Source organism: Antrostomus carolinensis, unplaced genomic scaffold (assembly GCF_000700745.2).
Source record: "Antrostomus carolinensis isolate BGI_N321 unplaced genomic scaffold, ASM70074v2 scaffold16488, whole genome shotgun sequence".
NCBI lineage: Eukaryota > Metazoa > Chordata > Aves > Caprimulgiformes > Caprimulgidae > Antrostomus > Antrostomus carolinensis.
This window is the reverse complement of record NW_010332454.1, coordinates 21,096-33,301: the sequence shown is the minus strand read 5'-3', so window position 1 is coordinate 33,301 and position 12,206 is coordinate 21,096. Positions and strand designations below refer to the sequence as shown.

Sequence of the window (12,206 nt, the reverse complement as noted above, 5' to 3'; positions counted from 1 at the left end):
GCACTGTCAGAGGGGGTGAGCAGGCAGGAGCACATTTCTCTCTGTAAATACACTTTCTGCACCATCCCTCGATTCCTCAGGCAAACACAGCTCAAGCCTGCATTGCCCTGTGGTTATGGACTAAACCGTCCCACACAGGCGGACCCTAAGAGGGCTGGGAGCAAGTGGGGCTGCTCAAAGTGCCAACGTGCTGTTGGATAAGCCAAGGTGGGGGACACGAGAAAGGGGCAGCCATGTCTGGTTCCCCAGCACCCTTCCGGGGGAAGGCAGCCAGAAAGCAGCGACTCGTTTGGAGCTGCTTTCTCCTGAAGTTTGATTAAATGATGGGGGTTTTCTTTCTTGCTTAGAATTTGTCAGCTTGGTGTTTCACACCCACATCCCTGTCCCTCCGGTGTCTGTTTTTTGCTGCAGTGCTGGGTCAGGGTCAAGGCCCAGAGCTGTAAGCAAAGACAGCGTGTAGCTGTCAGTTTCACAAGGGCACGTTAAAAATAACGTCGGCTGTTTCTGCCAAAGCACTTGTTTATCCCGAGGACCGGCCTGGCTGAAGCAATGTTCAGGGGGGCTCAGTGTTCACTTTGATTAAGAATCAGATGAGAACATTAACTCGGTTCTCTTGCATTACAGTTGCTTTAGTAGTTATTGCAGACATGAAGCATCAGCATCAGACCAAAAGCACCTACCACCATCTGTGCGAGAGCTGGATGCCAGTGGTTCTGCCTGTGCAAACCACACCTGACCTCAGAACCTGCCGAATAAACGTGGTGGCCAAAGGAAGAGGCCGTGTCGCAGCATTTCACTGTAGGAGACACAGCAGCTGCCAACAACAACAAGGGTGTCACCCGCCTTTCTGCGTAAGAAGCTAAAAACAGGAGAAGAAATGACATAGCTCCCACATAACCTAGCACGAAGCCCCACTGGTCTTCATGGAGACCAGAGCACTCGATCTTGTCAGGAGATCATGTCGGTGCCCTGGGCACTGTCACACAAAAGGGAAGCGGGCTGCAAAGTCTGCCCCGTTTATTCACAGAAACGGTGGAAGAGTTGTTCCATGGAGTGAAGAGGAAGAACGACTACATTTTACGCATGGGTGCTCACCTCTGGAAAGGCAAAGATTTGGCGGTGACAGACACAGTGAAACGGGTGATGCCAGAGTCAGGAATCTCAGAGCACTGGGAACGGCCGAGGACCCGGCTGCGCTCACCCCTGTCAGCGGCGTGCGACACAGAGGAGCAAGAGCACTTCCAAGAACGTGATGTAGCTCCTGAATACGGTTGAATCAAATGAGTTTTGGGACATTCATAGTAAGTTGTCTTATCAGAGGCATTTTCAGACTGCTCAGAACACTCAAAGGCATTAGGGTGGAAAAACCCAACGCACTCAAAATCCCAAAACGCAAATCTCAGCAGATTTTTTTCCTGACATTTCCCAGTCCACACAATAAGGCAAAAGACAGAAAACATTCCCCTTTCTTTTCAATGATTAAGAAAATCCTCCAGAAAAAAGCAAATTCCTAACAAGTCCCTTTTAGACCACACTTATGTGCAGCCAAGTGATAGATTTAAAAGGTTACTGCTGGAATATGGTTCACAGCAGTCTATTGCAGTGAATAAATATCACGTTTACATACCCATTATAACAAAACTGTGTTGCACTTCCATTACTTCATGTTGGTTTGCCATCTGGAAGCTAAACAAGCTGTGTAGTAAAAAAAAGAATCCAATTTTGCATTTACCAACAGGAGCCATACAAGTTTCAATTTATAGCAGGCGATTACACAACCTTAGCAGGCAGAAATCTGCCCAGAGCCAGAGCCATGCCCGCGTGGGAGGGCCCGTCACAGCTACGAGGGGCTCAGCCTCGAACAGCCCCTTAGAGAACCAATTTCACATAGAAGCACCAGTCCAGAGACCAGCCTGAAAACACCCTTATGGGAAACTCTTCCCACCTCCCCTCAGAGGGCTGCATGCAGAGCCGAATACAGAGCAGAGAGTGGCACTGCTCAGTTTATATTGTGCCGTGTTTTCAGAAACACCCTGAGGAAGTCCTCTGAGCCTTCCACCAAGAAAAAAACCCCATGTGAACAACGCTGCCCAGCACCACCCATCTGCCCCCCAAGAAAACGGTGGTGGGGCACATGGCCCAAGCCTCCCACCCCCAGACCACCCAGAAGAGCACCAACACCCCCTCTACAACCTCCCACTCCCCAAACACCAAGTAGCAGCTGTGAATTGCCCAGGTGCCCAGATCAGGGGTCCCCACACACCCTCTCTGGCCTTGGTGCCACCCTCGTGCTGGCTGCAGTTTCCTACGCCAGACCAGGGATGGAGAATCTTCTTTCCTATTCAATGTGCAGCTCTTTGACTTTGTTCAGGTGAAATTAGCATCTTTCCTGCTGCCAGACTGGCTGCTGAATGCGGAAAAGCATTTCAGTCTAAACTGCTTTCTTGCTGCAGGTGCTGCTCTTCCCCAGAGCCTCCAGCCACTGCGGTGCCAGTGCTTCCCACAGGGACCCAGCCTCAGTGCAAGACCCTCTGCCCTGGCACCCGCTGCTGCAGAAAGATGCTGTGTCTCTGCAGCACCTCTCTGGACTAAAGCATTGCTGGAAATCACCTCCAGCATCTTGGAACACACACCCACTGTACATCCCGGCGCTCAGGGGTGACAGCAGCTCCTGCTCCCACTCCTCACCCCTCGGCCAATCTCCAGCCCCGTGGCAGCCCTGATGGTTGGGGGCAAACCCTGAGCGTACCTGCTCAGCCCCAGTGCCAGCAACCTGGTCTGCAACAGCTCATGTGTGACAAGTGCTGAGAAGAGGGGAAAAAAAATACAGGAGTAAAGCAGACTATTGCAGACAATTCCAAGCAGCAATGCAGATGCCACTTTATCTCAAGCTTTCGTCAGGAAATGCTGAAGACTGGGACCTGAGAGGGAAAGTTAGACAGCTGTAAAAACTGAAAGGAGCCTTGCAGTAAGGAGCCATGCTATCAGGCCTTTCTGTAATTTATCGGTCATATGACTGAACAGAGGATATTTCCTGCCACAATACTGATCACCTTTTCCTTGCTCCAGCAGTTGGGTTGTTTTTAAATACTTGAAATAAACACTAGGTCATTATTGGGATGCTCCATTATAAGAAAGCTGAAGCCAGGGAGGGGAGGCTGTACCCCGCTTCTGTCTGGTACGTACCAAGCACAAAGTCTCTTGTTCCTCTCTGCAGCTCTTGCAGCACTCGGGGAGCAAGACGACCACATGCTACCTAACAATGACTGTGTAGTTTTAAAAAAAACTTTAAAAATCCACAAACTGTTCCTGAAATCCAGCAGCTTCACAGCCAACAGTCCATTTCTAGATTCCCATGAGACAATGGTTTTAATCAGCATTAGCGAGCTCCCTTCCCAAGAGATGCATCCAAGCGCTGGCACAGCCAGGGAAGGGCAGCACTGCTCAGCAGGGGCAGAAACACCAACTCCTCCATGAGCCCCTCTCGTCTCACCCACGTCTGCTGCCCTCCCAGCACGGGCCTGGGAGCCACCAGTCCACCCAGCAAAGGGCAGTGGTGGTCTGGCAGGTGAAAGCAATGAGGAAGTAGAGGATGGGACCAGCTGGGGAGGGACCCGCTGCCCCCCTCTCCTCTCCTGTGTTCCTCTGAGCAGCTTTGCCTCTCCCAGTTTAAAACATCTCTTTATTCTTCTGCGGACCAACGCGCGTGCTCCGGCACATAACACAGTAATCAAGTGCAACCTACTTGCAGCTGTCTCTGTTAATTTTCTCTTACTTACTCCATTTCTAATTACTTCTCCAGGAGTCTGTTCTGACACCAGACAGAACAGGCTTGTAACTACCCAGCCATTCCCCACACCCATAGCACATCTTCTGTACTCACATCATCTTACCTCAAGATATCCTTGCCAAGAGATCTGCAAATTCCCGTGCTGCTTCCTCAGGCGTTCCGCAGGAGCGGTTGTTCACTACATCAGTCTGAAGGAGCTCTTGGAAATCAGCCTCCACGCTGGGCAAGGCAACCTCCAGGCCTCTATTCCCCAGTGCCAGCTTGGCAGTGCTGCAGCCGCCCCTACACCACCCCCTCCTCTCGGCACAGGGCTGATCCCTTCCTTGCAGAGCCCGGATGCAGAATTAGCAGCAGCTGTAACACATGAAGACAGGGACAGACCACAGAGCTGCTGCAGACCCAGAGCAAACGCGAAACACCTGTGACATCGTCAGCCTGGCACATTAAGGTGGGCAGCCATAATATGTAACAAAAGCAGAACACGTTCTCCCTACTCCAGATAGTAGCAAGGTTCCAGCTGAGTGTGCATCCTTCAGTTTGAAACCCTAGAACAAACAAAACAAAAATCCAACGAGCCCTTCCCTCCCCCCCATCGCTTCCACCACTCAAACAGCTTTGAGCTCACCACCACTGCCGCACATCCTTAGAGGAGACTTCTAACCTTCTCGTATGGCTCAAACTAAATGCCAGCTCATTAGCAAACTGCAAATACTAATACCTAAGACAAGAGACAGAGCATTTAATGATCAAATTTATTTAATTAAATGTCATTGACTGTTTTACTGTAGGTCACACCAGAGACTGCCAAAGTAACTAAACATTTTACATTCACTACAAGATTCTCTCCAATTTTCAAAACTCGTCCAAAAACATGAAAGCTGTAGGGTCCCTTTCCCTCAGTCTGTGACTCACATCAGTGACAGTGGGACTCATATTCCAGCACTGAAGAGAGAACAGAGCCCTTGGGTTCCCAGGAGCGCAGGAGCCCTCCTGGCTGCACACACCCCTCACATCATATGGGCGAGTGTACGTGTGCACACACCTCTACATGTATTTACAAAACCAATCTCTTGATGGTACAGAAGACAAGTAACTGTTTAACTGCTGATCCAGAAAGAAAAAAGAAATAAAACTGAATTTTGCAGCACAGAGGGTAGGAGAGTGTGACTACACAGGAGAGGGACGAACACCCAGGCCCCGGCAGATGTGTCCCTGCCTGGCACTCGCAGCAGAGGGGTGCGCTGGCACGGCGTGCCACACAGCAGACCTGGCCCACCATGGAAGCTTGAGAAAAAAAATTGTCACTGTCCGTCACAGAAATCTGATCACTCCTTTTGTAAGCAAAGTAGGTACAAAATTATCCCAAAAGACTTGGAAGCATGTGAGATTATGAAGAAGGAAGCTGAAGCAAGGCTTGCCCCATCGAGGCTTCAGGGGATGCTGTGAGGAAACCAGGCATTAATAGAACTTTATCTAACTAGTGTTTTTAAAATAATTTGTTTCTGATCTAGCAAGCATTTTGGTATTATATATCTATGATATGCTCTGAATATTTCCTTAAAAAATGCTGAAGACATTTTCCCTACTTGAGAGTTATCTTTATGACACCTTTTCTTTTTTGTGTCTACTGCTAACAAGTATCAGAGAAACATATCGGATGCTACAATTTAAACTTTCATCATATCTGAAAGTATACATCTCTTTTAAAGTGTATTTTCAACATGAAAAGACCTAAAAATCACAATTATATTCCATTGCGTAATGTGTGTGAAATCAAGACCATTTGCATAGCTTCCAAAGTGAAACTCTGGAAAATACCGATTTCATTAACAGGAAGTGTTACTTTAGGGAAAGGCTCTCATCCCCCTTCACTTTCGCTGCACAGCCTAAGATATACTTGAAATATTCTGCAAGTATTGTCAGTATCTTTGTCTAAAAAGCTTCTGGAAAATTTCAAGTTGCAATTATTTTATAAATCACAAGCCATTTTTCCTTAATCTTGCCAATTTTAATGAAGAAAAAACATTAGCATTTCAATGTACAAAAGTCCAATAAAACATGATTTTTTTTTTTTCTTTTAAATCAGTGAATGGGTGAAGTTTGGGTTAAATGTATTCAACAGTAAAAGTCTTCCAATTTCCACTAATAGAAATTTTTTTCTGATTTGACTATAGGCTAATGACAATCCAGAAATAAATAGCTATAAATACATTCATTGTTCCTATTCCAAAATAATCACATAGGGAAGACACAAAACTGAAATTAACTTATTTGAACCTGTTTCTTTACAATGAGATATGGGCAAGTTATAGCAGAGTGACTCAAGACAGGGAAAAAAACAAGTAGGGAATAAATTGGTCCAGTATTGACATTCATGAAACATACCAGTTAGCATAATTCTGCAGTTAATTCATCCTTTAAATTACACTACTCAGTTGATTTTTATTTGCTTCAGGTACATATAATGAAAGCAGTTTCCTTTGAATTTTTGCTGAGGACAGGTATAGTACCCTGGAGACACTGTAACAACCCCCTTCAGTATGCATGTGCGTATATATAATTATATACAAATAATCATGCATCCACACACACACTGGTATATCGACATTGCATGTGACGGGTCAATCCATCATCATTCATCATTGGCAGCACTTGTTCCTCTGACTTGGCCTTGATTACGTAGCTGTGGAGAAAGAAAATAAACAATTAAGCACTAACAGTTTCTCAAACCGTGAGTTCCAAAGAGGCAGTTTTATTATCTCCAAGACAAACAGGGCAGGGCAGTGAAAACATCACCGGGACTGAGTAAATCATACCAAAGCAATGCAAGGCTTGTTAGGGAATCTCAGTTTGGGTGGTATCCTCACTGGTGGACAGCAGCTCAAGTTTTGTAGGAGCCCCACACTGATCACCAGGATTTAAAAACTGCTCTGGCTGGGGATACCGTCTGCAGTATTGAAACAGTCACGGTGGGAAACACCAGCATGAAAGTACTGGACACAAATACTCAAAAGTTTGCAACTCTTGGACAACCTGTTTCCTGCAGTAACAGTTTTAACACAATTTAGTATTTATAAATATCTGCGTGGAACTGGCTTTTAAGAGCTTAATATGCTTTGAAGATGACAGTCCATGGTTTCCCTAAATTATGTGGACTAGGTCCACATAACACTTTGCTACTGAGTGTGTAGCAAAATGATGCTGACTGACTTTTCTGGCTTGTGCCCAGAAGACTGCTTGCAGGCTTCAGCACTCAGTGCCAGCAGTGACGACAACAGGTCACACACTTTGGGCTTCTGTGCTCGATAAGCACAAAGAACCAGGTTATGTGGCTAATGCCTCAGGCATTCTGCCACCGGACCGAGCACTGCCCAGCCTGTTACAGTGCCCATCTGTGGAGAAGGTCCCTTAGGTACCCTGGACACCAAGGGTCATCTCCAGCTGTTGATCACCACAAGGTTATCAAACAGGGGGGAGGTAAGGCCCAGAAGTGTTATCTGGATATACGTCCATTCAGATGATTTCTGCCAGCAATTCCCATCCATCAGAACATTAAACACTTTTCTCCTTTTCCATCCAGCAGTTGACTTACACAGCTTGATTTGCCTCAGAACCTACAGAGAACTCCTCTAGACGTCAGCAGCCAAAGTGCCTCGAACGGAACCCTTCTTACGCATCTAAACGTAAAATAAAACTGTGAGCTACCACATAAAGAACCTATCGCACTGTTGGTTAGTAAGAGAGAAGTAATGATCCACGTGACCAGGACTGCTTGTCCCTGGCCAGGAACAGAACCAGCCTCAGCTACAGCTGAGTTTTTTTTGGAGACGGGGTACACAGTGTTTCTTTCTGGTGAGGAAGCCTGGGAAGTGTACAGCAGCTGTAAATGATGCTGCTTCAATTTTTAACAGCCCATGATGCTTTAGCATGGAGCCACCCTGCTCTAGATACCCCATGTGGCACTTCTACCCTCACAAAAACGTGAAGTGGGTCAGTCACAGTGCTTTGGCAGGGTTAGATGCTTTTTTACCATGCACTGATGAGCTGATGTGTATTTAATGAGACACAGGTGCTCCTCATCTCCAGGAGTCAGATACATAAACCACTAAGTGAAAGATAAAGGAAAACAGTGAGAAAAGGATGGTCTGGGATAGAGAAACCCTGGAAGAACATTGATAAGGATTCAGACAGTAACCAAAAAGTAACAAAAGCAGAGATCTTCACTATAAAAACCAACTTAAGATGAAGAATAGGACCAACAAAAGAACTGAAACGTGCACAGAATCTGAAGAGAAAGGTTAGCTCAAACCAGGAAGAAGAAAGTGTTAATGAGAAAGGGAATAGATACCCCTATTATAACAAATGAGAACAAACACTATTCTAACAGCGGGTCCCCGCTCCTCTCACATTTCACAATACAGACAGAAAAGCTGTGTTAGTGTGACTAATCCATACATTTATCTTGCGAAAAATTGACTTTTTCAACAAGTAATACACATAAGTTCCTGATGCTAATGTCTTACACATCAAGCTATTTGAAATAAATTATTTGCATTGCTTTGCAAAACAAGAAAATAGTAAATAAATACATGTGATATTTAAGAACAAGGTAATGTTACACCCAGAAACAGGTGATCTGGGTTTTGCTTCAGGTAAGAACTAAAAAGCAGCAAATATTTTGCAAAAAATATTTAAAGGAAGTTACTTACCAGTGAGAAATCTGCAACAGAACTTCCTTACAAGAAGACAAACATCCACAGGCCACAGAGACACAAAAGGGGAATTTTCTCATGCACACAGATGTGTCAAGTGCTGCTTACTCTCTCCAATACATACCTCGTATGCACTCCTCACACTGCCACTATCCTTTCTCAGAGAAATTGCATGAAGTCCGTTTCATTCCAAATAAAGAACTATGGGTGTGCAAAAGAGAACCCTTCTGACAAATATCAGTTATAGAGAGGGAAGTGGTTACTCTTCCTCCTTCACAGACACCTAGGAATAGGTGGCTCTAGGAACAGGTTCTGGCATAAAGCAGAATTAAAGAAGAAATCCATATGATTTGAGAGAACATCTGCCATAACAAAAAATATCCAAATGCCAATGAGAGAGCACAACGTTTGCAAGAGTGAGTGAAATTATTCTTTTCCAAAGCATATTCTGGGAACTGCCAAAGCAGACAAACCCTTCAGCTTATTTGAAAAGAAAGTTTAGTTTCACCAGCTCAGAACATCTACCTATTAACACACAGAACAGTGAAGAAACACTTCTTCAAATCCAGAAAACATCTCTACACAATGCAAGATGGCTCCACACAGCTAATAAAGTCCAAACACAGAGAGCATAACAAGTGGAGATGAAGGAGCTACAGCTAGTTTTCATACGAAAAGAAAAGATATGCTAGGCACAAACCACAAAATGCACTTCAGAACCACTGTCAACAGCAGGTCTAAAGCACCAGGCAATCTGTTTAAAGATGTCTGGCAGTTGAAATGAGTTAAATCATGCAAAAAAAACCCAAAAAACCAAACCAAAACAACAAGTTATAGCTGAAGACACATCGTGTCTTGAAAGAACCAGGACAATGGAAGGAAAATGACAAGCCAAATGGGTTTGGGGCATAAAACAATTGGCAAAATGGGAAGGAAATAGAACTGCAAACCCAAAGACTGCAGAGAACTTAAAAAACCAGCAGGATTTAAAACAAGAAAGGTTCGTGCCAAAGGTCATGCTCTCGAAAGACACTACAGAAGACACCTCCTGCCTAGCCTATGATGTTCCTCTACCTCTTCAAGGAAAGAGCAGAGAAAGTGCCCTAATGGATGAGTTTCCTGCTAGACATCAGTCCAAAGACAGATCAAGCTACGTGTATTTGGTCCTCACAGCCACTAAAACATGAAAAATGACACTATCTCAAGGCTGTTAATTTTACTGACTTCTTTTTCACAAGTAAAATTCTCAGTTTTGGTGTGCTAACTGGGATGAGTGGAACAGCTGTCACGTGACTTATTCAAGCTTGTTTGAAGAGAAAAAGCAATCAGAGCTAATGATGATTAGAAACAACACAAAGCAAGACACATGATGGAAAAGCAAGATGACAGCTCTGAATTCTATCTGACAAGCCATAAAAAGGCACTGAATGGGGCTGTGTGCAATGGGTGTGGAACCACAAACAAGGAGGTGGTCAGGGCAGACATTCTGGATTTAGTGACACCAGAAATATTTACCTTACAGCCACTTCCAGCTTGACACAACACAGTATGCAGAAGCTTGGAGTGCATGGGTCTGCTCAGGAGAATCACTAGAGGGGCTGTAACGTTCATCAGCAATTGCCCCAACATACACCAGGGGATGGACACAACGTAACTTGCGTCAATTCCCAAACAAATAAATCTACAGGTAGAGAGCACACAAACATCAACCTTAAAAAAGCATTCTTACCGCTTCCAGCTCCTTTTGGGTTTCATCCTCCATTCTCCTAATGTCTTCCATAGTCAGATCAATCCACTTGTCAATCCAACAGAACAGTTGGCGATGAAAGTTGGTAAATATCCTTTTTTCTTGCTTTAAGAAGATAAACAAACATTAGATAACAGGCCTACATTTTGCTAGAGACTGTTGAAGTGATTGCAGCTGTTCAGTCTGAAAAGTTACAGTCTTTAGGTGCATGCTGCTTCATGCTGCTACAGATTCAGCCCCCTCACATCCCTGGATCCAGTTTAAAGTAATCTCATTTTTATAATAGAAAAAAAAATTAACTAATATCACTATCAAAAAAGTTTCAAGAGAGTTCAGCAATTCATGTTATTTGAAAATGCTGATGAATCCTTTTAAAATCTGTTCTATCTACAAGATAGCGCTAAAGAGAAAAAAATGCAGCATCAAAACAGATAGAATATTTAGCATGAACTGTATAAAAATCTACAACAGAACTGTCGCAGGTTCTGCGCTCACTATTAAAAACCAAGAATGGCGAATTCCTAAAGCCAGAATGAAGCAAAAAGGGAAAAGTATTTCTGACTCCAAAGAGTATGAATATTCAAGCTAAGGATTCCACAGCTCTTTCATTAAATATGTGTAACTGTTCTGAATCAATCACAGTAAGAATATTTTCACTGTACCTCTTCTACTTAAACTGGTAGGTTTTTATATTTCGAATTACCTGCCAGCCCCAAAACCCCACTGCATTATGTTGAAGAACTGCAACTTGCCAGCTCAGTCCAGCTCTAGCACCCTGGAATCCCAACTTTTCTAACACTGACTGGGATGATGAAAGATGCACCATACAAACCATTCAATTTGCCACATTACCAGTATTGCTTCCGACTGCTCTGATAAAAGTAATCATGTATATACAACACAGAAATCTATTTTACTACTAAAACTTAGACTTCTGTGTATATTTGGTTACCCAGGTTGCCACCTGAAGTTCACGTCTGGTTCATCTGCTCCCGTATTTTGCATCACTCAAGCTGCTGACTGTCCTCAAAAACATCGCTGATCTAATCTAACATATGGTTCTCGACAACTAGCAGGGACTTCCTCTATAAAGAATCAGCTTCAGGTAAAGCAAGGTTTAAAAAAAAAAAAAAAAAAAAAAAAAGTCATATCTTCAAATGCACCTCAAGAGACGCTCATTCCCTAACAATGTTCAGTCTGAAGTGGGTGATGGGCAACTTCTTTGCCAAACCACCACCACACTGAAGACAGTCCCCAATGTCTCCTTACCCTCACTTTGTACTGTGGGCATCACAAGCTGCCTTCTCCATCTCATTTTCAATTACTATTGTTTGAAGCGTTTATCTTTCGCTATCATATTTACTGAAATTCATAAACATTTAACGCAGTCAGCTGCGTGGTCCACTCAGAGCCAAGAGCCTTGGTTGTCTGTGAGGAAACACCACACACAATTGCTGCTGCAATGCCATGTTTTGGTTAACTCACTGTTACAGAACACTTTCTCTGGATTGGAGACAACTGGTACAATGGTCTAGATTAAACACTTTGCCTACACATAAGTTTACATTCTAAATATTTAGTCATACTTGTAAAAATATTTTGCAATTCATATTCCGATGATACTGTAGTAATGAAATAAGACACAAACATAATTTGACAAAACACCACAACTGCCAACTAAATCCAAGTGCACTGGTTTCCACCCATGCCATACCTGGTTTTGCAAGCATTCAATTCCAAAAAAATCAAACACTTTAGAATTAGCAGAAACACAAGAGCAGTTTCATAAGAAAACTAGAACATAAAATACTAGAGAAACATCAGCACATGTTTTATGCAACTTTCAACTTATGAAGAAAAGGAAGGATCAAAGAATTCTCCTCTTGGTAAGTGCTGTTGCTTACAAAATCAAGTGTTAAACCTACATGACACAGACTCTTTGCTTATACTTTTGGTA

General features: G+C 43.8%; 1 protein-coding gene across 1 annotated transcript in view; it reads right to left on the bottom strand.

Moving 5' to 3' along the window:
• Nucleotides 1-5,776: 5,776 nt before the first annotated feature.
• The window catches only part of PITPNB (phosphatidylinositol transfer protein beta), a gene marked incomplete at its 5' end in the record, with an annotated part of 25,325 nt that continues 18,895 nt past the window's right edge, over nucleotides 5,777-12,206 (bottom strand). The window contains 3 exons of the mRNA XM_029086374.1: nucleotides 5,777-6,473; nucleotides 7,383-7,467; nucleotides 10,232-10,354. Coding sequence (XP_028942207.1) covers nucleotides 7,420-7,467; nucleotides 10,232-10,354 — 171 coding nt within the window. The remainder of the gene's footprint in view (nucleotides 6,474-7,382; nucleotides 7,468-10,231; nucleotides 10,355-12,206) is intronic.